This window comes from Nomascus leucogenys, chromosome 15, assembly GCF_006542625.1.
Source record: "Nomascus leucogenys isolate Asia chromosome 15, Asia_NLE_v1, whole genome shotgun sequence".
NCBI classification, from domain to species: Eukaryota; Metazoa; Chordata; class Mammalia; order Primates; family Hylobatidae; genus Nomascus; species Nomascus leucogenys.
Window position 1 is genome coordinate 39,041,257 of NC_044395.1, and position 13,934 is coordinate 39,055,190.

The window sequence follows — 13,934 nt, forward strand, 5'->3', positions numbered from 1 at the left end:
TGATGGACATTTGGGTTGGTCCCAAGTCTTTGCTATTGTGAATAGTGCCGCAATAAACATATGTGTGTATGTGTCTTTATAGCAGCATGATTTATAATCCTTTGGGTATATACCCAGTAATGGGATGGCTGGGTCAAATGGTATTTCTAGTTCTAGATACTTCAGGAATCACCACATTGTCTTCCACAATGGTTGACCTAGTTTACGATCCCCCCAACAGTGTAAAAGTATACCTATTTCTCCACATCCTCTCAAGCACCTGTTGTTTCCTTTTTAATGATCGCTTTAATGGCTTAGGATTGTCTTGGTAATGTGGGCTCTTTTTTGGTTCCATATGAACTTTAAAGTAGTTTTTTCCAATTCTGTGAAGAAAGTCATTGGTAGCTTGATGGGGATGGCACTGAATCTATAAATTACCTTGGGCAGTATGACCATTTTCACAATATTGATTCTTCCTATCCATGAGCATGGAATGTTCTTCTATTTGTTTGTATCCTCTTTTATTTCATTGGGCAGTGGTTTGTAGTTCTCCTTGAAGGGGTCCTTCGCATCCCTTGTAAGTTGGATTCCTAGGTATTTTATTCTCTTTGAAGCAATTGTGAATGGGAGTTCACTCATGATTTGGCTCTGTGTGTCTGTTATTGGTGTGTAAGAATGCTTGTGATTTTTGCACATTGATTTTGTATCCTGAGACTTTGCTGAAGTTGCTTATCAACTTGAGGAGATTTTGGGCTGAGACGATGGGGTTTTCTAAATATACAACCATGTCATCTGCAAACAGGGACAATTTGACTTCCTCTTTTCCTAACTGAATACCCTTTCTTACTCCTGCCTGATTGCCTGGCCAGAACTTCCAACACTATGTTGAATAGGAATAGTGAGAGAGGGCATCCCTGTCTTGTGCCAGTTTTCAAAGGGAATGCTTCCAGTTCTTCCTCATTCAGTATGGTATCGGCTGTGGGTTTGTCATAGATAGCTCTTATTATTTTGAGATACATCCCATCAATACCTAGTTTATTCAGAGTTTTTAGCATGAAGGGCTGCTGAATTTTGTCAAAGGCCTTTTCTGCATCTACTGAGATAATCATGTGGTTTCTGTCTTTGGTTCTGCTTATATGATGGATTACGTTTACTGAGCTGTGTACGTTGAACCAGCCTTGCATCCCAGGGATGAAGCCAACTTGATCTTGGTGGATAAGCTTTTTGATGTGCTGCTGGATTCGGTTTGCCAGTATTTTATTGAGGATTTTTGCATCAATGATCATCAGGGACATTGGTGTAAAATTCTCTTTTTCTGTTGTGTCTCTGCCAGGCTTTGGTATCAGGATGATGCTGGCTTCACAAAATGAGTTAGGGAGGATTCTCTCTTTTTCCATTGATTGGAATTGTTTCAGAAGGAATGGTAACAGCTCCTCTTTGTGCCTCTGGTAGAATTCGGCTGTGAATCCGTCTGGGTCCTGGACTTTTTTTGGTTGGTAGGCTATTAATTATTGCCTGAATTTCAGAGCCTGTTATTGGTCTATTCAGGGATTCACCTTCTTCCTGGTTTAGTCTTGGGAGGGTGTATGTTTCACCTTCTTCCTGGTTTAGTCTTGGGAGGGTGTATGTGTCCAGCAATTTACCCATTTCTTCTAGATTTTCTAGTTGATTTGCATTGAGGTGTTTATAGTATTCTCTGATGGTAGCTTGTATTTCTGTGGCATCGGTAGTGATCGGTATCATTTTTTATTGCATTTATTTGATTCTTCTCTCTTTTCTTCATTCTTAGTCCTGCTAGCGGTCTATCAATTTTGTTGATCTTTTCAAAAAACCAGCTCCTGGATTCATTGATTTTTTGAAGGGTTTTTTGTGTCTCTTTTTCCTTCAGTTCTGCTCTGATCTTAGTTATTTCTTGCCTGCTGCTAGCTTTTGAATGTGTTTGCTCTTGCTTCTCTAGTTCTTTTAATTGTGATGTTAGGGTGTCAATTTTAGATCTTTCCTGCCTTCTCTTGTGGGCATTTAGTGCTATAAATTCCCCTCTACACAATGCTTTAAATGTGTCCCAGAGATTCTGGTATGTTGTGTCTTTGTTCTCGCTGGTTTCAAAGAACATCTTTATTTCTGCCTTCATTTCGTTATGTACCCAAGTAGTCATTCAGGAGCAGGTTGTTCAGTTTCCATGTAGTTGAGCAGTTCTGAGTGAGTTTCTTAATCCTGAGTTCTAGTTTGATTGCACTGTGGTCTGAGAGACAGTTTGTTATAATTTCTGTTCTTTTACATTTGCTGAGGAGTGCTTTACTTTCAACTACGTGGTCAATTTTGAAGTGTGATGTGGTGCTGAGAAGAATGTATATTCTGTTGATTTGGGGTGGAGAGTTGTGTAGATGTCTATTAGGTCCACTTGGTGCAGAGCTGAGTTCAATTCCTGGATATCCTTGTTAACTTTCTGTCTTGCTGATCTGTCTAATGTTGACAGTGAGGTGTTAAAGTCTCCCATTATTATTGTGTGGGAGTCTGAGTCTCTTTGTAGGTCTCTAAGGACTTGCTTTATGAATATGGGTGCTCCTGTATTGGGTGCACATATATTTATGATAGTTAGCTGTTGTTGTTGAATTGATCCCTTTACCATTATGTAATGGCCTTCTTTGTCTCTTTTGATCTAGTCTGTTTTATCAGAGACTAGGATTGCAACCCCTGCGTTTTTTTGTTTTCCATTTGCTTGGCAGATCTTCCTCCATCCCTTCATTTTGAGCCTATGTGTGCCCCACATGTGAGCTGGGTCTCCTGAATATAGCACACTGATGGGTCTTGACTCTTTTTTTTTTTTTTTGAGGCAGAGTCTCGCTGTCGCCCAGGCTGGAGTGCAGTGGCGCGATCTCGGCTCACTGCAGGCTCCGCCCCCCGGGGTTCACGCCATTCTCCTGCCTCAGCCTCTCGAGTAGCTGGGACTACATGCGCCCACCATCTCACCCGGCTAATTTTTTGTATTTTTAGTAGAGACAGGGTTTCACTGTGTTAGCCAGGATGATCTCGATCTCCTGACCTCGTGATCCGCCAGCCTTGGCCTCCCAAAGTGCTGGGATTACAGGCGTGAGCCACCGTGCCTGGCCGGGTCTTGACTCTTTATCCAATTTGCTAGTCTGTGTCTTTTAATTGGAGCATTTAGCCCGTTTACATTTAAGCTTAATATTGTTATGTGTGAATTTGATCCTGTCATTATGATGTTAGCTGGTTATTTTGCTTGTTAGTTGATGCAGTTTCTTCCTAGCATCGATGGTCTTTACAATTTAGCATGTTTTTGCATTGGCTGGTACCAGCTGTTCCTTTCCATGTTTAGTGGTTCCTTCAGATCTGGTAAGGCCGGCCTGGTGGTGACAAAATCTCTCAACATTTGCTTGTCTGTAAAGGATTTTATTTCTCCTTCACTAACGAAGCTTAGTTTGGCTGGATAGGAAATTCTGGGTTGAAAATTCTTTTAAGAATGTTGAATATTGGCACCCACTCTCTCCTGGCTTGTAGAGTTTTTGCTGAGAGATCTGCTGTTAGTCTGATGGGCTTCCCTTTGTGGGTAACCTGACCTTTCTCTCTGGCTGCCCTTAATATTTTTTCCTTCGTTTCAACTTTGGTGAATCTGACAATTATGTGTCTTGGAGTTGCTCTTCTCGAGGAGTATCTTTGTGGCATCTCTGTATTTCCTGAATTTGAACGTTGGCCTGCCTTGCTAGATTGGGGAAGTTCTCCTGGATATCTTGAAGAATGTTTTCCAACTTGGTTCCATTCTCCCCGTCACTTTCAGGTACACCAATCAGAGGTAGATTTGGTCTTTTCTCATAGTCCCATATTTCTTGGAGGCTTTGTTCATTTCTTTTTACTCTTTTTTTTCTCTAAACTTCTCTTCTTACTTCATTTCATTCATTTGATCTTCAATCACTGATACCCTTTCTTCCACTTGATCAAATCGGCTACTGAGGCTTGTGCATGCGTCATGTAGTTCTCATGCCATGGTTTTCAGCTCCATCAGGTCATTTAAGGTCTTCTCTACGCTGTTTATTCTAGTTAGCCATTCGTCTAATCTTTTTTCAAGGTTTTTAAGCTTCTTTGCAATGGGTTCAAACATCTTCCTTTAGCTCGGAGAAGTTTGTTATCACCGATCATCTGAAGCCTTCTTCTCTCAACTCGTCAAAGTCATTCTCCGTCAAACTTTGTTCTGTTGCTGGCAAGGAGCTGCGTTCCTTTGGAGGAGAAGAGGTGCTCTGATTTTTAGAATTTTCATCTTTTCTGCTTTGGTTTCTCCACATCTTTGTGGTTTTATCTACCTTTGGTCTGATGATGGTGACATGCAGATGGGGTTTTGGTGTGGATGCCCTTTCTGTTAGCTAGTTTTCCTTCTAACATTCAGGACCCTCAGCTGCAGGTCTGTTGGAGTTTGCTGGAGGTCCACTCCAGACCGCTTGCCTGGGTATCACCAATGGAGGCTGCAGAACAGCAAATATTGCAGAACGACAAATGTTGCTGTCTGATCCTTCCTCTGGAAGCTTAGTCTCAGAAGGGCGCCCGGCCATATGAGGTGCCAGTTGGCCTCTACTGGGAGGTATCTCCAAGTTAGGCTCCTCGGGGGTCAGGAGGAGGTACTCTGTCTGTTCTTAGATCTCAAACTCCGTGCTGGGAGAACCACTACTCTCTTCAAAGTTGTCAGACAGGAACGTTTAAGTCTGCAGAAGTTTCTGCTGCCTTTTGTTCAGCTATGATCCACCCCCAGAGGTGAGTCTACAGAGGCAGGCAGGCCACTTTCAGCTGCAGTGGGCTCCACCTAGTTCGAGCTTCCAGGCTGCTTTACCTACTCAAGCCACAGCAATGGCAGGTGCCCCTCCCCCAGCCTCGCTGCAGCCTTGCAGTTGGATCTCAGACTGCTGTGCTAGCAGTGAGTGAGGCTCCATGGGCGTGGGACCCTCAGAGCCAGGCACAGGATATAATCTCCTGGTGTGCCGTTTGCTAAGACCGTTGGTAAGGCGCAGTATTAGGGTGGGAGTATCCTGATTTTTCAGGTACTGTGTGTCAAGGCTTCCCTTGGCTAGGAAAGGGAATGCCCCAACCCCTTGTGCTTCCTGGGTGAAACAACGCCCCACCCTGCTTCGGCTCACACTCCATGGACTGCACCCACTGTCTGACAAACCCCAGTGAGATGAACCCAGTATCTCAGTTGGAAATGCAGAAATCACCCGTCTTCTGCGTCACTCACTCTGGGAGCTGTAGACTGGAGCTGTTCCTACTCGGCCATCTTGGAACTGGACCAAGTTGTTCTTTATTTCTCTATTAATTATACCCAGCTTACTTCCAAAAAGAACTTAAAGAAAATGAACATTAAGACTAGGATTTTTTCTCAAATATCTTACAGATTACAGGATGGTTCTTTTGAACTCTGAAAAGCAAGCTGGTTTTGCAGTCACTTTTATGATTGGGTCAGAAGTCATCAGTGCTTTAACAACACAGTCTTGGGTGTGGTGTTTCCTCCCATCATGTTTTCTTTCTTTATATACTTAGAAAGTTCTTCCCAACCTCGAATCAGATAAACTTTGTATTTTTTTAATTATATTTACAGTTTCATATGTTTACATTTGTTAAGTCACAGAAAAAGTGTTTTTGTATTGAAAGAAAAACTTTAAATGTCAAATTGATCATACACTAAATTCACACATATATATATATATTAGATACCGTAACTCTTTGTTACATACACACCCTAAGACAGTTTCAGATCTTTCTTCTGTTCTGGATTCCTTAATATTAGGGAATTAGTGCCAGTATTTCAATTACTAAAATTTCATAAACATTGATTCTATCAGTCACCTATATTATATAAATCTTAAAACATTTCCAACTGATTATTTAGAATCATTTTGTCTAAACACTAATTTAAACTATACACTAGGTAGGCAGACCTGCCATCTTTTAAGAATTGAGTCCTCTTACTCAACCCAAACTACTCTTGTCCATTTATTAACATAATTTATTCCTTCACCAAATTTTTCAGTGCCTAGGATATTACAGGTCTCAAATAGGAGACTAATGTATTTTATTGAAGTCAGCTTATTCTTGCTGGTATGCAATGAGACTACAATGCAACTAGAAAAAATGCAGACATGAAACAGACACACAGGTAGAAACCTGAAAAATCAACTGAAAAGATACTCAGAACTAAAACAGAAGAAGCCTAAATATAAGATTAATAATAAAGGGAACAATTCTTTTATATACCTGCAATAATCAGACAAATACAAAAGAAAAATAAAATTTTAAATGTCCTTTAATATCCATTGAGTTTTCTTAACCTCTTCTGAACCAGAGGCAAATTTACTAAAGACTTTGTACTATCAAACATTTTTTGCACCCCTTCATTAAATTATACCCAACAGTACACAATTTTGCTAATATTTTATTTCTGCACTTATATTTATTATTAAAACTGGCTGAACATTTCATTTTTGTTCTTTATGTCAGCAACTGTAGTATCACAGGGATATGCTGGGGTGTGCGCTTTCCTTTTACGTATTCTTGAATGGCTTACATATCCCTGTTTAAATGTGTAATGTTTGTTTTCTTTTTCAAAAAATTACTGAATAAATGCAGAAGATAATTTAGAAAACACGATTGAAAAGGAAAAAAATCACCCATAATCTTACCAACAAGGTGTAGTAATTATAAACATTTTATTGAAATTCTATAGATTTTAAAAATGCTTTTATAGGTGAGACTGCCCTTTACTATGTCATATTTATTTATACATGAGCACACTTTAAATGCAATTTATAATATTAAGCATTTTCATTAACATTGTATAGCTCTCATTATGTATTCAAGTCTTCACGTATGCACCTCAGTGAGCACATACAATTGGCTTGAGTTGACTTATCAGAGGTGACTTTTTTTATCCACAGTCTCTTCCTGAGACCACAGGCTGCAGTGTTCCAGTTCTGCTTTGACAACTCATCATGCCCAGCTTTTCAAAGTATTCCAGAAGTTGCCTCACAGGCGCCTAGAGCTTTGTTCTCCAGTCCCTACCCACATTTAAAATTCCATCATCTCTGCTACTGTACCCCAGCACTTAAGGCTTATACCTAATGCCAAGACTCCTAATACTGTCCCTAAGGTTTTTGGCTTTAGTTCTATCCTTATTGTCCTGGCTTGAAACTCATTTTATTTCTGTATTTGGGCTATTTCTCCTTCTCACTTTTAAACTAGGTATTATTTGTTTTTATTTAGTATTACATGCAGCTGCTATTTGTCTATACTATCTGTTCGACAGTAGTACTGCCATCCATCGTTTTTATTTGTATGGTAGTAAACACCTTTGTCAGCTATTTATTTTTTATGTTTCATTTTATTTCAGGTTTTACTTAAAAAGCATATATTGGCTTTTGAGTTGACGTAATCACATGTGTCATACCTGATAAATTTCATATTTTTCATTATATTTTATATTTCCAAATTTTGTTTCCTGGAATTTTTCTTATATTTTGCTACATGAAGTATAGCACACATCTTTGGAACTGTTTGCCTGACTTATATATCTCTTTTCCTGGGAGTTTCCCCTTACCTCGACATGGCTATATCTTCACTATCTTTTGACAAATCTGGCTAACTGATCCACAAGGGACACACACTGAAACCCAGATAATGCTTGTCTTCTTGGGACTTTTGTCCAAAACGTCAAAGCCAGAACTGGTTCAACTTAAAACTCGGTAATTGTTAGTAATGTTTTGTGCTAGGCAAAAAAAAAAAAGCTCTTTTGTAGCTAGAAAAAATGAAACTAGTTACAAGCTGAAAAAAAAAAGATGGAAAGTGCTAGCCATGTTTGAGTCCCTAATGTTCTTCAAGTCCACCTGGGCCTATTTATCGCTTGGGACATTTCTGTCATTAACATAAACACAGGTTTATGTTGTAGATTAAGGGGCGGGGGGGACCCATATCTGTAATATGCATCTTTGATTTCTCCAATATTGCTGTCTTGGTAGTTCTCCACCTTTCTGACTTTTCCTACTTTTTAGTTTACTGTTTAAATGGTGGTATTTTCCAAAGCTCTTTTCTCTCTCTACTTTCTTTTTCTGGAGAAACCCCTCTATACTCATAGGCTTCATCCACTACTGTATCCTTGATGATGCCTGAGTTCATTAGTGTAGTGTTCTCTATTATACTTGACCTTTTCATTTTCATTTGCTTAGTATTCATCTCCATCTAATTCACAGGCATCTCAAATTTGATACAGCCAAAATTATATCAGTTCCTCTAAGTATGCTTTTTTTGTGTCATCTGTCCTAATCATACCACTAATCATCTACACTAGAAATCTTAGACTCAAAGATTTCTCCATCTTCCTCATTCCCCACAACAAAATATGTATAAATCTTTCCTTAATCAGTCTCCTGTTCTGTCTTGTTGCTTCAGTTTAGACTTCCTTCTGATGTAAACCTCAGTCCATCAAGCATACAGACCACATACGATGTGTGAAGCACTCTGCAAGGTGTGAAGACCGTCTTTGGCCTCAAGGAGCTATCATCCAGATTCTGGAACAAACGCTACTATCTACATTCTTCTCACACCTGGTAAAAAAGTATTTACATGAACAAAATACTACTCTGGACATACTCATATCCTTGATTACAGTGGTTCTCAAAATGTGGGGCATAGGCACATTGAGGGCAGGGCTCATGAGGCCTTTCCCAGGGCCTGTGAGGTCAACACTATTTTCATAATACTATTAATAGTAAGACTTCGCTTTTTTCACTGTGTTGAAGTTTGCCAACAATCATGTAAAAGCAATGTTGGGTAAAATTCCTAATTTTAGCTCAAATCAAGTTAGTAACACTAAACAACTATTTTAGGCATTGTATTCTTCACTGTCATAAATTCCCAGTAAGAAAAAACTAAGCCACAATGTCCTTGATGAAGCAATAAAAATCATGTCAGGTTTGCCAGGCGCGGTGGCTCACACCTGTAATCCCAGCACTTTGGGAGGGTGAGGCGGGCGGATCATGAGGTCAAGAGATCGAGCCCATCCTGGCCAACATGGTGAAACCCTGCCTCTACTAAAAATACAAAAATTAGCCAGGCATGGTGGCATGTGTCTGTGATCTCAGCTACTCGGGAGGCTGAGGCAGGAGAATTGCTTGAACCTGGGAGGCAGAGGTTGCAGTGAGCCAAGATCACGCCACTGCACTCCAGCCTGGGCGACTGAGCGAGACTGTCTCAAAAAAAAAAAAAAAAAAAAAAATCATGTCGAGTTTATAAACCTTTCACATGCTGTACTCTTATTGAACTTTTCTTCTTATAGAACTGTACTCATTCTTTAAAACTCAGATTATCTATTATTTCGTTTTTCCTCTGAGAGGTTTTCCTCTCCTCTAGCCTCCCCAACACACTTATCCCTATCCCCCACAAATGTCTTTTCCGAACTCTCTTGGTCTTTGTTCATATCTCACAGCCTTTATTTTTTTTCTGGGTGAGAAGGGGATAGTGATTTCTGTGTCTTTCCTTCCCATTTGAAAAGTAAGCATCGTTGGACTAAATAATGGATTGTAATGATTATCCTGGGACATTGCTTAAACAGTTCACAGCATCATGCTCTAAAGGCATAAAAGCTTATTTACTGTCTTGAAGGTTACTTTTTATCTTATTTCTCCTCTCCATCTCCTCCCTGCTTCTCTCACTTCTCTTTTATTCCTTAAAACCACTGATGTTGCACTCAAGCAGAATTTAGCTCTATTAGTAACATGCTGTGCTAAAATTTTTCTGATTCTCTGTGAATAAATCTGCCTTCTTAATTTTTCTTATTCTTTGCTAGTAATTTCTCATTTTTTTGAACTTTTTGGAAGTTTCTTTTCATGGGTGTAAAGATCAGAACTAGATACAATATTACAGTTGAAGGATTAATATCTAATTCTTAGATTTTGTGTTCCTGTTAGAACTTTGTAAATGCATATTTTGTTTTGTGCTTATTTTTGAATAAGAAACTTACTGAAACTGATTTTTGCTCTACTGTGGGCTTCAGTCACTTTTTTTTTTTTGCTTTTTAAACATGTTGTTTGAATGTCATGCAACTTAATTTTCTTAAATTGCCAACCTGCTATATACTCTGATGTGTAGAACCTTATCAATTGCTTTAACCATTAATTAAAAATTTTCGTTATCATCGAGACACAGTATCTTATATTAAAGAGGCTTCTAGGTTAACGATTATAGAGTACTAAAATTCTTAAAAGACATCACACTATTTGGTTACATTTATTTCAGCAAACACTTTTCAGCACCCATTATAGGTTAGGATTTAAACTGGTATTTGGGTATCATTACCTACTTGGTATTTTACTGTACAATCAGTCCAGTTTACAAAACAGGTTCATTCTGAGATTTTTAGGATACTTACAATACATATCCTAACTGAAACAAAAAAAGTTCCTCAACTAATTTACAAATGCCTGTTTAGCCTACGATTTCAAAAATATTTCTTTTACCTAGAGAATCATTAACACATATAATTGTTGCAATATTAGTGATTAAACACAACTTTTAAAAAAAGGAAATGCCATAGCATCCCAAATAAAGCAAAGACATTTCATTTAAACTTCACACAAAATATAAGGTAGGTGTATTTTAAAAGATACAGATGAAGAAACATCTAAAGATGATTAACAAATTCAATATCAAAACCATCTTTTCATTATCTGAGTGGGCCCAATCTGATAACATGACCAGAAAATTTTCTCCAGCTGCAGTTAGAAAAATGTAACAGAACTCAGAGAGATTTGAAACGTAAGAGACTTGGCCAGGTGCCGTAGCTCATGCCTGTAATCCCAGCACTTTGGGAGGCCGAGGCGGGTGGATCACGAAGTCAAGAGATTGAGACCATCCTGGCCAACATGGTGAAACCTCGTCCCTACTAAAAATACAAAAACTAGCTGGGTGCGTCTGTAGTCCCAGCTACTCAGGAGGCTGAGGCAAGAGAATAGCAATAGCTTGAATCCAGGAGGCAGAGGTTGCAGTGAGCCGAGATCACGCCACTGCACTCCAGCCTGGTGACAGAGTGAGACTCTGTCTCCAAAAAAAAAAATAAAATATAAAAAAAAAGAGAAACATGAGAGACTCTACCTACTGTTACCGTAGGAGACCATAAGGAAAACATGAAGGAAGGAGGACAGTTTCTAGGAGCAAAGACTGTCCCCAAGTAAAAGTCTGCAAGGCAACAGAATCTCAGTACTGCAATGACAAGGAACAGAATTTGGCTAAGAATCTTAATGAGCTTGGAAGCAGATCTTCCCCAGAGCCTCTAGTGAAGAACAGAGCCCCAAGCAAAGCCTTGATTTCAGCCTTGTAAGGCTCTAAACAGAGGACCCAGATGAGCCTACACAGATTTCCAACCTACAGAAAACTGAGATAACAAATATTTAAAGCTACGTTCATGGCAATTTGTTAAGGCAACAAGAAAACTAATACGGATGGCAGGTTCCAGGAACAAATGTATTTCAAAGTAGCCAGAGCAAAGGATGGGAAAGGAAAAAACAGAAGACAAGTTAGGGATGAAGCTGGTGACGCATATAGGGTCTAGGTTATGAAAAATTAAGAATTTATTATGTAAGCTATGAAGAGATGCTAAAACTTTAATTTTGTGGGAGAGATGATGGATAATGACAAATGACAGAAATGTTTTTAACTGGGGATGAGGAGGAGAAAACAGGCAGGGAGATTAATGAGGAATGTATTATGAACATCTGGGCTACAGATGATGAAAGCCTGAACCAAAGCAATGAGAACACAAAAAGGCAGAAAAACCAGTATGCTTTTGGTATATTTCAGAAGCAAAAAAAGGCCTTCATTGTGGACTAATAGTGGGGATTACAGAGCAGTCACTGATGACTCAAAGTGTTTTAGCATCAGTAATTTGGTGGATGATGATGTTCAACAATCAATATAAGGAATACAAGAAAAGCATAGTATTTTGTGGGGGCTAAAAACTGGAAGAAAAGAGGAAATATATTTTCCTCTAATGGCAAAATAATGGAGGACAAAGTTAAGAATTTTAAAGCAGCAAGAAAACACAAATAACATCTATTTCGTTAGGCTCAATTACCTCTGCTGTTGCTTTCTGGATAGGCAAGTGTAGGCTTACTTGGGGAGCGTCGTAGATCACTATTAAGGAAAGGCTTATCCGAAGGATATACTACATATGGAGATGAAGAATGCCGAACCATGCTTCCATTAGACCTTGATGGCTCAGCTAAGCTGTTCTAAAAAATAAAGACACAAATTACCTTTCAAAAGTGTGAACCACAAATAGCAGATTTAAACCACAAATATTTACGACTGAGAACTAGACTGTCCATACAGACAACAGAAAAAATCCACTGACTAGAAACAATACAATTCAATCATTAAAGAAATACAACTTTTAAAGTGTTTCATATTAGTCTAAATATAGCCATATGCCAGACATTACAAGAAGAAAATAATGTTCATACAACTTGAATACAAACGCTGTGCAGAAATACTTAAATGATACAATGAATGTAAATACCGTAGTTAAAAATATATACTGTGAAATGTAAGTTCAGAAAAATAAAAAAATTATTTTTACAGGACCAGAAACTGCTACAAATAACTGAATTACTCTATTCCCCATCAACAAACTACTACTTGAATATTTATAGTATTCAAAACTCCAGAAAGAAAATAAGGCACTGTCCTTGCCTCAAATAATTTACATTTAGTTAACAAAAAAGAAAATAATTAGAAAACATTAAGGCCCATCAAACACTCAAATTTAAAACTTTATTTCCACAGTACACCATTCTGTCATGAATGAGATTCTGTTAAATTTGGGATTCCACATAATAATTTCAACCCAGGAGATGCTAACTGTGGAGTTTTGTCGTAGGCGACTTCCTACTGACAGATGGTCCTAGACTAGGGGAAGTAACTAAGAAGCTGAGGGCTAAGGTGGAAGATATGACTGCCAGCTATTCAAAATGTTCAGACATCCACTTTCCTTCCTCAAACGGCCACAGCAAACTATGTTTTTCAATTCTTACCTTTGAAGATTTACATTTACCAGAATAATCTGTGTTCATAAAAGTACAAGAGCAGAATGAATATTTAAAACAGTAAACAATCTCCTGAAACAAAGGCTATCGAAATACCTGCACTGTATTTAAATCTTATTTAAAGATTTTACTTCCATGTTAAAAATCATGCAAATTTCCAGGTGACTTAAGAAAGCAAATATAAAAAATTTTCTATTTATATAAATATAAAACACACTATGGCTATGACAATCAAAAGTGGGGACAAAGAGCTTAGGAGGGTAGGGCCAAGTCTTAAAAGTGGTACTCAAATAAATAAGTGCTAAGTCTCCTATAGTATGTTCGTATATAACAAAGACTAGTATTTGTCATTTTCCAAACTTAATGGCAAATTGGCATCTGGTTTTAGAGGTAACTGAAAATAGGATGAGTTTTCAATTCTTTATAATATGGTCAAAGGTCTTGCAAAGCATCCTCAATTACTGCATAGCTTAATTTTAAATGTCACAGAGAACCTCAAGTTTTCATTGGTTATTTACAACCCACCAGAATCCTATCATTTAACATTCAAAAATATTAAGTGACTTGCCAAACACCCTCTGCCCAGTCAGAGGAATCCCATTAATTATGTGATTAACTAACAAACTAGTTCCCAAAATGGAACTACCTCTGTTCTACATTTTGTGTTAGTGGGCTTGCCCTTTACTCACTATTTTATATCACTCCTCACGACATATACATTTTTATTATCTGTATGCCCTGTGGTATAATAAAAAATATATTTAGTCTTTTGTCCTTGGTTTCAGATACAGATTCAAAAACTCCTAGAATTTCTTAAGTGATAGGGTATCCTTGTTAGGCTGATGAGGGGACTCAAGGTAGGGT

The 13,934-nt window shown here is 38.3% G+C and overlaps 1 protein-coding gene across 3 annotated transcripts in view; it reads right to left on the reverse strand.

Annotated features, from left to right (window-relative positions):
• CEP57 (centrosomal protein 57) overlaps positions 1-13,934 on the reverse strand; it is a 43,921-nt gene that overhangs the window by 21,780 nt on the left and 8,207 nt on the right. For all 3 annotated transcript variants that reach the window (XM_003253024.2, XM_030794677.1, XM_030794676.1), the window contains exon 2: positions 12,101-12,257. In XM_003253024.2, coding sequence (XP_003253072.2) covers positions 12,101-12,257 — 157 coding nt within the window. The remainder of the gene's footprint in view (positions 1-12,100; positions 12,258-13,934) is intronic.